We start from the raw sequence: 15,161 nt of genomic DNA on the forward strand, positions 1-15,161 counted from the left end.
TTTCAAGGAACTATGAACTGTCACTCCAAGGTCTCTTTGTTCAGCAACACTCCCCAGGACCTTCCTATTGAGTGTATAAGTCCTGCCGTGATTTGACCTACCAAAATGTACCATCTCAAGCTCTCTGGGGTGGCATGGTGGCTCAGTGGTTAGCACTGTAGCCTCACAGCACCAGGGACCTGAGTTCGATTCCAGCCTCGGGCAACACACTGTGCAGAGTTTGCACATTCTCCCCGCGTCTGCGTGGGTTTCCTTCGGGTGCTCAGTTTCCTCCCACAGTCCAAAGATGTGCAGGCTAGGTGGATCGGCCATGCTAAATTGCCCATAGTGTTCGGGGTGTGTCAGTTATAAGGGGATGGGTCTGGGTGGGATGCTACAAGGGGCAGTGTGGACTTGTTGGGCCAAAGGGCCTGTTTCCACACTGTAGGGAATCTAATCAAGCTCTCAGACAGGCCTTGTATGCTAAACATCACAAGCAGCAAGTGATAGACACAGCTAATTCTGTAACCAACGGATCAGACCTAAGATCTGCTGTCCTGCTTTATCCAGTCACGAATGGTGGTAGACAATTAAACAACTCATTGGTGGAGGAGACTCCACAAATATCCCCATCTTCAATGATGGAACAGCCCAGAACATCAGTGCAAAAGATAAGGCTGAAGCGTTCACAGCAATTCTCAACCAGAACTGCCAAGTAGATAATCCATCTCAGCCTTGTCTAGTGGTCCCCTCATTCCATTGATTCACTCCATTGACATTAAGAAATTGTTGGAGGCACTCGATATTACAAAGGCTATGAGCCCTAACAACATTCTAGCAATAGTACTATTGTGCTCCAGAACTTTTCATTCCTCTAGCCAAGCTGTTCCATAAAGTTACAACACTGGCATGTACCTGACATTGTGGAAAATTGCCTACATATGTCCTAAACACTAAAATCAAGACAAATATAACCTGGCCAATTACCGCCCCATGAGTCTACTCTCGATCATCAGTAAAGTTATGGGATGCTATCAAGCAGTGTGTACTCAACAACAGCCTGTTCAAATTGATAGATGTTTTGGGTTTCGCCAGGGCCTCTCAGCTTCTCACCTTATTATGATTCTGGTTCAAACACTGTCAAAAGCTCTAAATTACAGAGATGAGTGAGAGTGACAGCCTTTGTCATCGAGACCACATTCGATCAAGAGTGGCATCAAGGACAATTAGCAGAAATGAAATCAATGGGAATTGGGAGTAAACTCTACACTGAATGGAGTCATACATGGCACATAGGAAGATGGTTGTGGTTTTTGGAAGTCAACGTTCTCAGCTCCACGACATCTCTGCAGGAGTTCCTCGGGGTAGTGTCCGAGGCCAAACCATTTTTCAGGTGCTTCACTAACGACCTTCCCTCCATCGTAAGGTCAGAAGTGGGAATGTTCACCAATGTTTGCACAATGTTCAGCACCATTCACAGCTCCCAGATAATGAAGCAGTCCATGTTCAAATGCAACAAAATCTGGACAATACTGGGCCAACATACAACAAATAACATTTGTGCTACAGAAATGTCAGACAATAACAATCTCCAATAAAAGACAATCTAATCACTGCCTCTTGAAATTCAGTGGTATTACCAACACTGAATCCCCCACTATCAACATCCCAAAGGGTACCATTGACCAGGACTTGCCATATAAAAATGCATGACTGATCAATATCCCATTGAGTGCCTTCACCAATTATTCCCTCCATCACCTACAAGGGCAGATCAAAGGCTAGAAATACTGCAGCAAGTAACACCACTCTTGACTCCACAAAATCTGTCCACGATCTACAAGGCACAAGTATTATCTACAAAACACACTATAGCAATTTACCAAAGATCTTCAAAAAACACTTTCCAAATCCACAGCCACTTCAATCAAGCAGGACAAGGGCAGCAGTTTATATAGAAACACCACTGTCTGCAAGTTCCCCTCCAAGCCACTCACCATCCTGACTTGGAAATATATTGCCATTCCTTAAAAGTTATTAGGTTAACATCCCAGAATTCTCTCCCTCATGGCACTATAGGTCTACCTATAGCATGTGGTCTGCGGTGGTTCATGGAGGCAGCTCACCACCACCAACTCAAGGGAAGTTGGGATGGGCAACAAATGCTGGTCGCCAGTGACACCCACATCCCTCAAGTGAATAAACAAAACAATAGTGAACGAACAGTCAAATAGCATGTAAGGGGTACTTAAAGGCTGCTTGCTTTGTTCTTCTCAGTAGTTGAGGTTGTAGCTTTGGAAGGTGCTGTTGAATAAACCTTAGCAAGATGTTGCAGTGAATCTTGCAAATTGATGGAGGGAATAATTGGTGAAGGCACTCGACAGGGTATTGATCAGTCATGCTTTTTTAGTCGCATTGTTATCATCACATCATTATATCCTTCTTCCCCTGTCACCCTCATGTAACTTCATATTATTTCTGTAAGTTCATTCACGGGTTAGCCCAAGTATATGTCCAACCTCACCAGCTCGGGATAAAAACCGAAAGAACGGCGGATGCTGTAAATCAGGAACAAAAGCAGAGGTTGCTGGAAAAGCTCAGCAGATCTGGCAAAATCTGCGAAGAAAAATCACAGTTAACGTTTCAGAACTGTGTTCTGAGGAAGAGTCACCGGAACTGAAACGTTAACTCTGGCTTTTACTTCACTGATGTTGCCAGATCTGCAGAGCTTTTCCAGCAACTTCTGTTTTTGTTCTCATCAATTCTGGTCTATTTCAACAATATACACATGCGTAAAAACAATCAATTTTAACTTGCTTGTGTGCCTTTTAAGATTCTCACACTCGTTCCTCGTTCTAACACAGTCCCACTGGTTACAATGCGGCAACAGGCACATCCATCACCGTCTTAGCAACAGGAGGGGAGACCCTTGGTTACCGGCCCAGGATGCAGCGCGGCTCCTTGGTTACCGGCCCAGGATGCAGCGCGGCCTCCACCAATGAGGGGGAGGAAGATGGTGGCAAGCTTACAGGTAGGAAGCCGTAGTCGGGTATGTTCTGGGCTTTTTATTTGTGGTGATGCACGATGCTTCTTGCCATAAGGAATTTAGTAAATGTTCAGACAGTGAGAGAGAGAATGCGCATCTGAAATCTTCATATCTTATTGATCATCTGTTGATGTGTGGTAACCATAGAGATTGTGGAGGACTACTCGTTTGTCGATGATTCCCAGTATGGCTTCCACCACTTAATTCGCTGTTAGTCGCTACAATAAGGAACTCCGCAATGAGAGTGTTGCCTTTAACTGATGATGTTTGAAGGGAAAAAGAAACTTTAGAGTAGAACGCTGTGTTTGGGCACCTTGACAACTTGAATTTACATACCATCAATTATTTTGACAGTTCTCTCCCACGCAGGCGTTGTTGTTGACTAACTATTGAAGTTGTCATGAGAGTTTCAGTGATTTCTAGTGTCGATTATACTATAAATTGCCTTCTGTTTGTATATTGAAATCTTTTGTAGGTGGGGGAGTGAAGTCATACATAATACACTTGATAATTCATTAAAATTTGTTTATAAGCTTGTCCCGGATGTATTATTAATATCTGTAAGATTATTATTCTTTTAAAAATGAACCAACCACGTGTGATCTAACAACAAGCAGAGCCCAGCCTGCTGGAGCTTGTAAGCATAAGCACCTTTCTTCTCACTGTCTGTTTGGTGTCTGTAATCCAACAGGAACAAAGCCATCTTGCTGTGTACTAAATTATGAATTCCATGCATTGCTGTATAAATAGGGTGATAAAATGTGAGGCTGGATGAACACAGCAGGCCAAGCAGCATCTCAGGAGCACAAAAGCTGACGTTTCGGGCCTAGACCCTTCATCAGAGAGGGGGATGGGGGGAGGGAACTGGAATAAATAGGGAGAGAGGGGGAGGCGGACCGAAGATGGAGAGCAAAGAAGATAGGTGGAGAGGGTGTAGGTGGGGAGGTAGGGAGGGGATAGGTCAGTCCAGGGAAGACGGACAGGTCAAGGAGGTGGGATGAGGTTAGTAGGTAGCTGGGGGTGCGGCTGGGGGTGGGAGGAAGGGATGGGTGAGAGGAAGAACCGGTTAGGGAGGCAGAGACAGGTTGGACTGGTTTTGGGATGCAGTGGGTGGGGGGGAAGAGCTGGGCTGGTTGTGTGGTGCAGTGGGGGGAGGGGATGAACTGGGCTGGTTTAGGGATGCAGTGGGGGAAGGGGAGATTTTGAAACTGGTGAAGTCCACATTGATACCATATGGCTGCAGGGTTCCCAGGCGGAATATGAGTTGCTGTTCCTGCAACCTTCGGGTGGCATCATTGTGGCAGTGCAGGAGGCCCATGATGGACATGTCATCAAGAGAATGGGAGGGGGAGTGGAAATGGTTTGCGACTGGGAGGTGCAGTTGCAATTATCCTCCGACACTTCCGCCATTTACAATCCGACCCCACCACCCAAGACATTTTTCCATCCCCACCCCTGTCTGCTTTCCGGAGAGACCACTCTCTCCGTGACTCCCTTGTTCGCTCCACACTGCCCTCCAACCCCACCACACCCGGCACCTTCCCCTGCAACCGCAGGAAATGCTACACTTGTCCCCACACCTCCTCCCTCACCCCCATCCCAGGCCCCAAGATGACATTCCACATTAAGCAGAGGTTCACCTGCACATCTGCCAATGTGGTATACTGCATCCACTGTACCCGGTGCGGCTTTCTCTACATTGGGGAAACCAAGCGGAGGCTTGGGGACCGCTTTGCAGAACACCTCCGCTCAGTTCGCAACAAACAACTGCACCTCCCAGTCGCAAACCATTTCCACTCCCCCTCCCATTCTCTTGATGACATGTCCATCATGGGCCTCCTGCACTGCCACAATGATGCCACCCGAAGGTTGCAGGAACAGCAACTCATATTCCGCCTGGGAACCCTGCAGCCATATGGTATCAATGTGGACTTCACCAGTTTCAAAATCTCCCCTTCCCCCACTGCATCCCTAAACCAGCCCAGTTCATCCCCTCCCCCCACTGCACCACACAACCAGCCCAGCTCTTCCCCCCCACCCACTGCATCCCAAAACCAGTCCAACCTGTCTCTGCCTCCCTAACCGGTTCTTCCTCTCACCCATCCCTTCCTCCCACCCCCAGCCGCACCCCCAGCTACCTACTAACCTCATCCCACCTCCTTGACCTGTCCGTCTTCCCTGGACTGACCTATCCCCTCCCTACCTCCCCACCTACACCCTCTCCACCTATCTTCTTTGCTCTCCATCTTCGGTCCGCCTCCCCCTCTCTCCCTATTTATTCCAGTTCCCTCCCCCCATCCCCCTCTCTGATGAAGGGTCTAGGCCCGAAACGTCAGCTTTTGTGCTCCTGAGATGCTGCTTGGCCTGCTGTGTTCATCCAGCCTCACATTTTATCATCTTGGAATCTCCAGCATCTGCAGTTCCCATTATCTCTGTATAAATAGGGTTCCCAGTTAAGTAGAGGAAACATGTAAACAGAATAATCAGGTGCTTGTTTGGCTATTTAGTCCCTCTGGCTTACTTCACAATTTGATAAAATGGCTGATTATAATCTCAAATTTACTTTCTCAACTATCATGATAACCCTTCATCCACTTCCCCAGTAAGGATCTGTCCACATAGGCCTTAAAAATAGAAAAAGACTCTGCTTCCTCTGCTTTTTTATGAAGAAAGTTCTAAAGATTTACGGTCCTCGGATAAAATAAAATGCTTCATCTCTACAGGGGTTCTGAGGAAAGGTCACCTGACCTGAAACGTTAACTCTGACTTCTCTACACAGATACTGTCAGACCTGCTGACCTTTTCCAGCAATTTCTGTTTTTGTTTCTCATTTACAGCATCTTGCAGTTCTTTTGGTTTTTATTTAAAAATTGGACAGGTTGGGAAAGAGAAACAGAGGAGCAAGAAGTTCCCCTCTCCCCAGAAAATCCCCTCCCCTGGGGGTCTTGATTAACCTCTTCTCCTGCATCCTGATTTCTCCCCTACCACCTGTCAAGGATTCTGAGTTCTGGCTCCATGGTCCCAGGCTAAGTCCTCTGAAACTATTTAAACCTATGATTTAAAGTGGCACACAGTGCCTGTTCACCAGTGGCAGCAAATGCAGACATTTGTAAATAGTCACTCTTGGTAATTTCATATTTTTTTCACATTTGGCAAATCTTTACTTACTTGCTTAAACTGTATATATTTTTGTAGCCTCCTTATCCCTCTTCACAGTTTACTTTCCTCCATATTATTGTGTTATCAGCAAATTTGACAACCATACCTTCCATCCCTAAAGCAAAGTCATTCATGTAAATGTGAAATAGCTGAGATCGCACCACTGATCCCTGTGGCATGCCATCCATTTGCCTGCCAAAGTGCTTCCCAGCTACACAGTGATCACTCTTTTTCGGCAATAAGCTTTGGTGTGACACTGTCAAAATATCTTTTCGAAATCCAAGAATAGCATGTCCATTGTTTCTCCTTTGTCCACAGCTCATTATTTCCTCCACAAACTCCAAAAGATTCGTTCAAAGTGTTTTCTTCTTCACACAATCACACTGATTCTCCCTGATTAACTTGAACTTATGTAAGTGCCCAGCTACAATTTGTTTAATAATAGCTTTTAACATTTTTTACTGTGACAGCTGTGAAGCTAACTGGCCTCCGTTTTCTGCTTTCTGTCTCCTTTCCCATTTTCTTTGAATAAAAGAGTTCAGATTTGCTATATTCTAATGTAATCACACCATTGTACAATCATAGAATCTCTTCAGTGTGGAAGCAGCCCAGTTAGCACATCCAGTCCACACCAATACTCCAAAGGGCATCCCACCCAGACCCAGTCCCTACGCTATCCTTGTAACCTTGCATTACCCGTGGCTAAGCCATCTAGCATGCAGATCCCTGGACACTAGGCAATTTAGTATGGTCAATCCTCCTAACAAGCACATCTTTGGACTGAGGAAACCGGAGCACCCTGTTATTCCTCCACATGCATCCTCCAAGGGTGCCAAATTTACTTTACTAACTCTCTTTTGAAAAACCCCTAGACACTCTTGCTATTTTTTTTACTTGTATTTTTCATCAATTTACTGTCATAGGTGATTTTTACCCTCCTCATAAGGAGGATGCTCGTTCCACAACTTACCAAGTTGATCAGATACTGACCTTGACAGCTCTTGATGGCTCGTGATGGTTCAGCCTCCTCATCAAGACCTTTCCAACTGGAAAATAATTTTTGCTGAGCATTATGATATATCTGCCACTGCTTCGCTATTGGCTTTCCCATTTGTCTATTTTCCTGCTTTAGGTAACATTTTTTTCCTCTCCACGCCTCTTGAATTGGCCATATTTAAGTTGAGGTGTATTGGGTTGAGATCAGAGCTGTTCTTCTTGAAACTGAATTTCTCCCATCTTGTGATCATTACCCCTAGGAAATCTTTATCTCAGGGATCTGTTTTTAGTCCTATCATGTTACACATTAGTAAGTCTAAAATTGTCTTTTCATGGATAGGTTTTGCAGCACATTGCTTGAAGGAACAACCTCTGATGTAACTTACAAATATGCTTTCCATGTTATCCTTGCAGATCTGATTTATCCAGTCAATATGCAGATTAAAATCACCCATGATGATTGTAGTGCTGTTGTTACATCCCCCCATTATTTCCTGATTTATAATTTGTCATCCAATGAGGCAACTCTTCGGGAGCCTATAGATGACTCTCATTATGACTTTTTTCTCTTGCTATTCCTTATTTCCACATAAACTGATTCTACATCATAATCTATTGCAGTCATATCATGACCCACCACTGTAATGATGGTGTCCTTTTTAAAAATTTTACCCAACCTCCTTTTCCTTTTCGTCTATTCTTCCAGAATGACAAAATTACTGGAATGTTGAATTCCCACTTGTTCACCTCCAACCATGTCTTCAAAAACTATCAAGACATATTCATTTATTTCTTTTTGTGCTGTCAATTCTTCTGTCTGTTTACAAATGCTACATGCATTTGAATAAAGACCTTAAGCTTGATGTTTTACTTATTCTGATTTTAATTTCTGCTGCATTCTTCTGTCCTACCCCTTTTATGTCACCCTTTTATTATCATTCACTTCTTCACCACCCTGTACCTTTGCATATTTGTTTCTTTTTATTTTTAAACTTCTCTTCAGTTGAACTCTCCTACCAACTAATTAGTTTATACCTATCTACAATCCTAAATGTACAATTTGCCAGGACACTGGTCCCAACGTGTTTCAAGTATAGCATGTCCCTTAGAACAGCTGTTTCTATCCTTAGCACTGGTGTCAGTCCCCATGAATCAGAACCTGTTTCTCCCATACCAATCTTTGAGTAAGCATTTAGTTCTCTCATTGTACTTACTCCACACCTATTTGCATGTGACTCAGGTAATAATTCCACAACTTATTACCGTATCTTTGGTTCTACTTTTTAATTCAGCCCTGAACTGCTCGTAATCCTTCAGCAGAACCTCTTTCCTAGACCTACCTTGTATCATTAGTATCTAAATGGACCACTGGATCATTTCCCCTCCTACTCCAAGTTTTCCGCAGCCCAGAGGATTAGTTTTGAACCTTGGAACCAGTTAGACAACATGGCACTTTAGTAAGATCGCTCATCCTTCCTACAGTTTGTGCTGGCATCTATTCTAAGAGCATCAACCCCATACTGAATGGACAAGGGCACTGGCTGAGACCCCCCAGAGCTAAATTCTGGGTCTCCATATCTCACTCAGACCCTCCTCTCCATGACCACAAATGTCATTGGTTCCACATTTTCCTTAGTTATCACCTTATGTTTTAGAAATACAAAAAAACGAAATTATTTTATATTTTGCTTCCAAATTATTTTCCCTATCCTCTCCATGTTTTTAATTTTTTTTGTACTTTTAGCTTTTTACCTTCTACCCCGTAGTAGTCTTAATGCTGTATTGAGCTCTGGTATCTAATGCAGCTTTTCATTTTTCTCTATCCTACCCTGTTTAGTAGTTTAGGTCTCCTTTTCTGCAGAAGGAGGCTCTTATGTTTGAGGGAGTGCAGCAAAGGTTTACCAGGCTGATTTTGGGGATGGTAGGTCTGATGCATGAGGAGAGATTGACTAGGTTCGGATTGTTTTCGCTAGAGTCCAGGTGAATGAGGGGGTTTCTCACAGGGACTTATAAAATTTGAACAGGAGTGGACAGGGTAGTTGTAGGGAGGATGTTCACAGTGGTACAGAGATGAGGAGACACTTCTTCACCCAAAGAGTGATGAGCCTGTGGAATTCATTACCACAGGAAGTTTTTGATGCCAAAACATTGAATGTATTCAAGAGGTGGCTAAAAGTATCACTTGAGGCGAATGGGATCAAAGGTTATGGGGAGAAAGCAGGATTAGGCTATTGAGTTAGATGATCAGTCATGATTATCAAGAATGGCGGAGCAGGCTCGAAGGAATGAATGGCCTCCTCCTATCTTCCATCTTTCTGTGTTTGACGTCTGGATAGTGGAAGGATCTAGATTTGAGTGTCTAACTCTTTTTTTCTCTTTCTAGAAACATATTTGCCTTGAACCTTCTAGAATCTTCTGAATGTTTCCCACTGCTCTGTCACCAATTTACCTGCAAGAGGCTATTTCCACCCTCAATCATATCTCCACTTGATAAAGTTACCCTTTTCCCAATTTAAATCTTTTACACTTTGATTGTATTCATCTTTTCCAATAACTACATTAAATTTATCTGAATTATAATCACTTACTAAAATGCAGTTGTGCTGATACCTTTTCTGCCTGCCCAGCTACGTTTCCTAAGAGCAAGCCCAGATCGCCCCATCTCTTATTGAGCTTGTAAATGTTGGTTTTAAAAATATAATTCTGCTGAAAGGAGTGCAATAACTGTGCAATTTATATCTTGTTTGTACTGATTTTATCAGAATTAATATTAGGGTAATTGATATCTCTGTGCATTACCACTTTATTGTTTGTGCACATCCCAGTAGTTTTCCTACTTATCTGCCCTTCCAAAGTTGGTGTCATATGGTGATCAGGATGGCAAAATATTTTACCTGCTTGCTAACTCAGGACTTCAGCCACTGTGATGTCTCAATTGAGTGCTGTACTTATAAGGTTCCTCAGTATAGAAATGGATTGTTTTAATCTGTGCAGCTACTAACTATAGGTGGAGGGATAATATTTTAATGCAAACCATGTAGTTCTGTATGCTGTGGTTAACCACTCATTAGTAGAAATTTGAGATGTGTCTTAAGTAGGAGGAACAGTTTCGTACAACCTGATTTATAGTCCAGTTCACACATGTAATGTACTTTGTATCAGAGAATGCTACTGTTCATCAGTTTTATCTTTTACTGTTGGAAGAGTGAAAGGGAGTGAGGTTAGGTTTGAATTCAAATTCCTGTTTAATTTCCACGATGCTATAAACACAGTGATTAAAAGTTTTCTTTTTCTTTAGGAAACCATGGAGAAGGATCAACGAAATATAATAGTTTTCAATGCATCAAAAAAAGAACTCTTTACTGTCAGTAGTGGTTACAAGTCATTGCAGAAGAAACTTCGAACTAACTGGAAGATACAAAGGCAGGTGTTTGTTTGCATATTTAACTTGCGATGTCTGTATTTCAGACCCTCCTTAAATATTCAAGTATTTAAGACGAGGGACTTTTCCTCTTTCAAATACTTTCCCATGCTATTAATAGAACCCAGAAAATTACTATTTGACTCTGCACTGGAAATACACAAAGCTGTAGACCGCAGCAACTGAGAATGGACACCAACTGAGGAAAGATATCATACTGACAAACCTGATTTGACTGAAATTAAAATAGATAATGTTTATTAAACAGAATGAAAATCAATCATCTATATTGCAGTAATTAGTTTTGCTTCAAAATGTTTAACATTATTAATATCTAAAACTGTTTTCTTCACTCACGTGAGCATTGTATCATGTTGAAAATACTTACATCAGTGCAGTCTGTAGAAATTCATCGCCACTGGTGTGACAACAGTGACATTGTTTTCAATGTCATATACTACTTTTAGTTGAAAATGTCTTGTATAAATTCGCACAAAATGGTAAAGATGTTATCATTATTCTGTAACAGGAAAGTAAAGCTCTCAAAAGTTTCAAAGAAAATATTCACATTTAGTTTCTAGTATTATCATTTTACTAACAAACTCCGAGTATAAACCACACATGCTTTCACTGAATGGAGGATATTGAGACCACTGTCCGTTAAATGTTTCATTACATTTTATTTGCTAATCAGGAAAAGGAACTATAATTGCATTGAAAATGCATTATGTGAATAATGGCTGACATATTTGACAACAGTTGCATCATGTGACACAAATCTTGTTATGAATCTGACCAACTCCTATTATAACATGTAGCAGAACAGTGAAGTGAAGCATACAGAACATTACCTGTATTGAAATTTAGAAACAGACTGAAGATTCTTCTTGAAGTCAGGCTAATGTACAAGGAAAGACAATAAGGTTGCTTGCACTATTTGTTAAAAATCGGTTCAAAGACGCCTTTACTGTGTCATAGGTGACTTGAAATCTGACCCACACAAAATTTAATGTAGAATAGTTGGTTCAAAGATGTGCAATTTCTCATAATTCTATGTATTAGCAAACTATTATCATTAAAAAAAATTACTTGAGATTATAAATGTTAAGGAAGTTAGACAACTATAATAAATCAAAGAACTGTGGGCACTGGCAATCTGAAACAAAAACAGAATTTGCTGACAGAAGTCAGCAGATCTGGCAGTATCTGTGGGGAGAAAGCATTTAAGTCTAGTGACTAAGTTCTGATTAAAAACACGAAAAGTTAACCCTGCTCTCTCCCCACAGATGCTGCCAGACCTGCTGAGTTTCGCCAACAATTTCTGCTTTTGTTTCAAAGCTAGACAACTAGTTGCAAAGGTCTTTTGTTCAAATTCGGTAATCTCTTAAAAGTAATATGCTATCAATTCCTAAATATAAACATTGTAGAAATACTTAGGATCTGAAACAAGAATGTTATGTCCATCAGAGACATTTCAAATATACCTGGCCATAACATGAAAAATAATTTAACCCGTGACCACTTCTCTAGATTGAAACTTACATAAATTATGACAGTCCATGTGCTTTTGGGAAGGAGCAGAACTGGGGTGATGATCCCTTTTAGAGCTAGGTTTCTCTGAAGGACTTCTTATAATAAGCAGCTGCCTTCCAGTAATTGATCATGTGACCAAGCTGCCTGGAGAGAAACACCGAGGGGTGGGGGGGGTGTAAAGAGTGGACCAGGAGTTAAATATAGCGGTAAATGGGTCCCTGGATGTAGTGATAATGGGAACTGCAGATGCTGGAGAATCCAAGATAATGAAATGTGAGGCTGGATGAACACAGCAGGCCCAGCAGCATCTCAGGAGCACAAAAGCTGACGTTTCGGGCCCAGACCCTTCATCAGAGAGCTCTCTGATGAAGGGTCTGGGCCCGAAATGTCAGCTTTTGTGCTCCTGAGATGCTGCTGGGCCTGCTGTGTTCACCCAGCCTCACATTTCATTACCCTGGATGTAGTTCTGTGTTTGAGCAGTTTGGGTCTAGTTTAACATAGGCTGTGTAGAGAGGATGTTTCTTTCAAGCAGGGTTTTGTTGAAATTTTGTATCTGTTACCTAAAACGATCAAAATGGAAGGACTCAATAGTGAATTAGTTTTCTACAATAGCCAACCTGAGAAGAGAGGGTTAAAAACACTGGAAGAAGGAGACTTCTGACCCAAGGTGATTACAGTTAAGCTAGTGACTCTTGTGTTCAATGGGAGTCTATAACTGTGAGGTGGTTTCAGGAAATTTGAAGAGACGGCCTTGCCTTAAACTAAGCAAAAGGCCCAAGAAATTTAAACTGTTAGAGAATCTTTGAAATAGTATTTAGACCAAGTGGTTAAACTTCTGATTTCTTTTAGATACTTGGGATCTGAGTCAAATGAGTTTGATGTAAAGTATTACCATTCTTTTCAATTTTAAATTCTTTAATGTAACTGACTATTTAAGATGGAGTGTGATTTTTAGCACTTAAGTTCTTGAATTTTTGTATATAGCAACATTCTGATTTACGGCATGAATTTTGTGGATTTTTTTTATTGAGCCTCTGTAGGGAATAAACAAACACGTTACAGACCTCCACAGAATTATAACTATACATGTTTGAGGGTTAAGATTAGCCTTATTGCTAACGACCACCAACTTTATCAAATGTTTTAACAAGCTTGTGTTGGTTTTTTTTTGAGAAAATGAATTCAAACTTACTGCATTCTTGTGGTTGACAGTTTTAAAGATGAAATCACAGAAGAAAAACTGATAGGTGTGAAACTGTGGATCACAGCAGGACCCAGAGAAAAATTCACTGCTGCTGAAGTAAGAAAGAACATTAATTCTGTAAATGGAGTTTGCAGGTATTTGACAATTTATGATCGAGGTTGTGATCTCCATGGGTGAACATAAAGCAAAGTATCCAAATTTACTGAATCACTCTTAAATGAAAAAAAAACAAATGATTCCACTTTTTGTAGTTGTTACTTTAACATTATTTGGAACCAACATAAGTAAAACACAAATTAACAGGCAAATGATACTTCAAGTAAAAAGATGAACTTCAGTTTAATTGTCAATACATCAAAGATCTATTTGCACAGGCACAAACTTCCCTTAAGCATATATGGCACAACTAAGTTCTGCTTACAATTTTGAACAGTTGGAAATAAACTAAAAACCAGAAACTCCAGGGTAATTTACTCAGGATTACTGTCTAAGCAATGGGCAAACTGACTCTGGGTAAATAAAATCAAGGAGTTAAGTGGCTGGCTTAAAGATTAGTAGTTGTCTTCCACACCAATAATTTCTAGTTCATGGAGCACTGGCAAGAGTAATCAGGCAGAAGGGAAGGGAACTGTCCCAGTTGGATGCACGTCACCTGATCTGTTCTGGTGAATCGAGTGACTCGGGCTGTGGAGAGGATATTAAACTAATTAGAGGAGTGACTGGTTTTGGGAGAGGAATAAATTATCTTAAAAAGCAAAAGAATATGGTGGCATTGCCGGAAAAATGTTTTGATAATGATACTGAGATAGAGACAGAAAGGAACAATGTGTCCAAGCATTAAGAAAAGCAGCAAATAGGTTAAAGGGAGGAAAATGATGGGAAAAAAAAGGTTTTCTACATAAATGGGCATGGTATTCAGAACAGAACAAATGAATTAGTGGCCTAAGTAGAGGTTAATATATGTGATCCTTCAGCCATTTCAGAGACCTGATTACAAATTCAAAGTTGGGAACTAACTATTCAAGGGCACGTCCTTCTGAAGTAACAGGCAGAAAGGGAAGCTTGGTGGGATAGCTTTATTAGTATGAGAGGGAATAAGTATGACAACAAGAGAGGTTATTTCTCCTTGTGGGAGAGTCTAGGACCAAAGGGCATAATTTCAGAGTAAGCAGTTGCCCAGTTAAAACAGAAATAAGGAGGATTTTCTTCATCCAGGATAGTTTATGGATTTTTTTTTAATGCCGAGAGCTAGGTCATTAAGAATCTGATGTAGACAGACAGCATTAGTAAGGAAATCCATGGTTATAGGCAAAGGGCGGGAAGGTGGATTTGAAGACTATCCGATAAGCCAGGTTTCATTGGATGGTAAAGCAGACTCGGTGGGCCAATTAGCCTACTCTGCAGTTATATTTTACAGTCTGAACATAGTAAACAGGTCCACAATATACTATTCTTTATTCATATAGGATAGGCCCTGTAATCCAGCAACAGCTTTGACCTGAGTTTTAGTGGTATCGTTATTGACACTTCTTTAAATCCTTTTTCCATAAATGAAAACAGTACTTTTCAACCAGCAACCATAGCACTTTAGTTCCCAGCTTCTGGGAAATTCACCTAGCTCTTTAGCATCTCCAAGCTATTTACACAGCTTTTTAAAACTTTTTTTGAGCTGGCATGTTAATAACCTCCAAGTCTGTTTCCATGCTCTATGATTTTGTGGTTCCTGTCTCTTTTACTGCCAAATAGAAAAACTGATCTCTTTCTATGAATGATTTGCCTCTTCTCAAGACAAAAAATGATCAGCATTCCTCTCTCTGTGTCTG

The 15,161-nt window shown here is 41.3% G+C and overlaps 1 protein-coding gene across 1 annotated transcript in view; it reads left to right on the top strand.

Annotated features, from left to right (window-relative positions):
* Positions 1–2,942: 2,942 nt before the first annotated feature.
* Positions 2,943–15,161, top strand: part of ift52 (intraflagellar transport 52 homolog (Chlamydomonas)) — a 38,430-nt gene continuing 26,211 nt past the window's right edge. Inside the window, exons 1-3 of the mRNA XM_048550403.2 lie at positions 2,943–3,010; positions 10,479–10,603; positions 13,347–13,434. Of these exons, the coding sequence (XP_048406360.1) occupies positions 2,978–3,010; positions 10,479–10,603; positions 13,347–13,434 (246 nt within the window). The 5' untranslated portion in view covers positions 2,943–2,977. The remainder of the gene's footprint in view (positions 3,011–10,478; positions 10,604–13,346; positions 13,435–15,161) is intronic.

This window comes from Stegostoma tigrinum, chromosome 19 (assembly GCF_030684315.1).
Source record: "Stegostoma tigrinum isolate sSteTig4 chromosome 19, sSteTig4.hap1, whole genome shotgun sequence".
Lineage (NCBI taxonomy): Eukaryota > Metazoa > Chordata > Chondrichthyes > Orectolobiformes > Stegostomatidae > Stegostoma > Stegostoma tigrinum.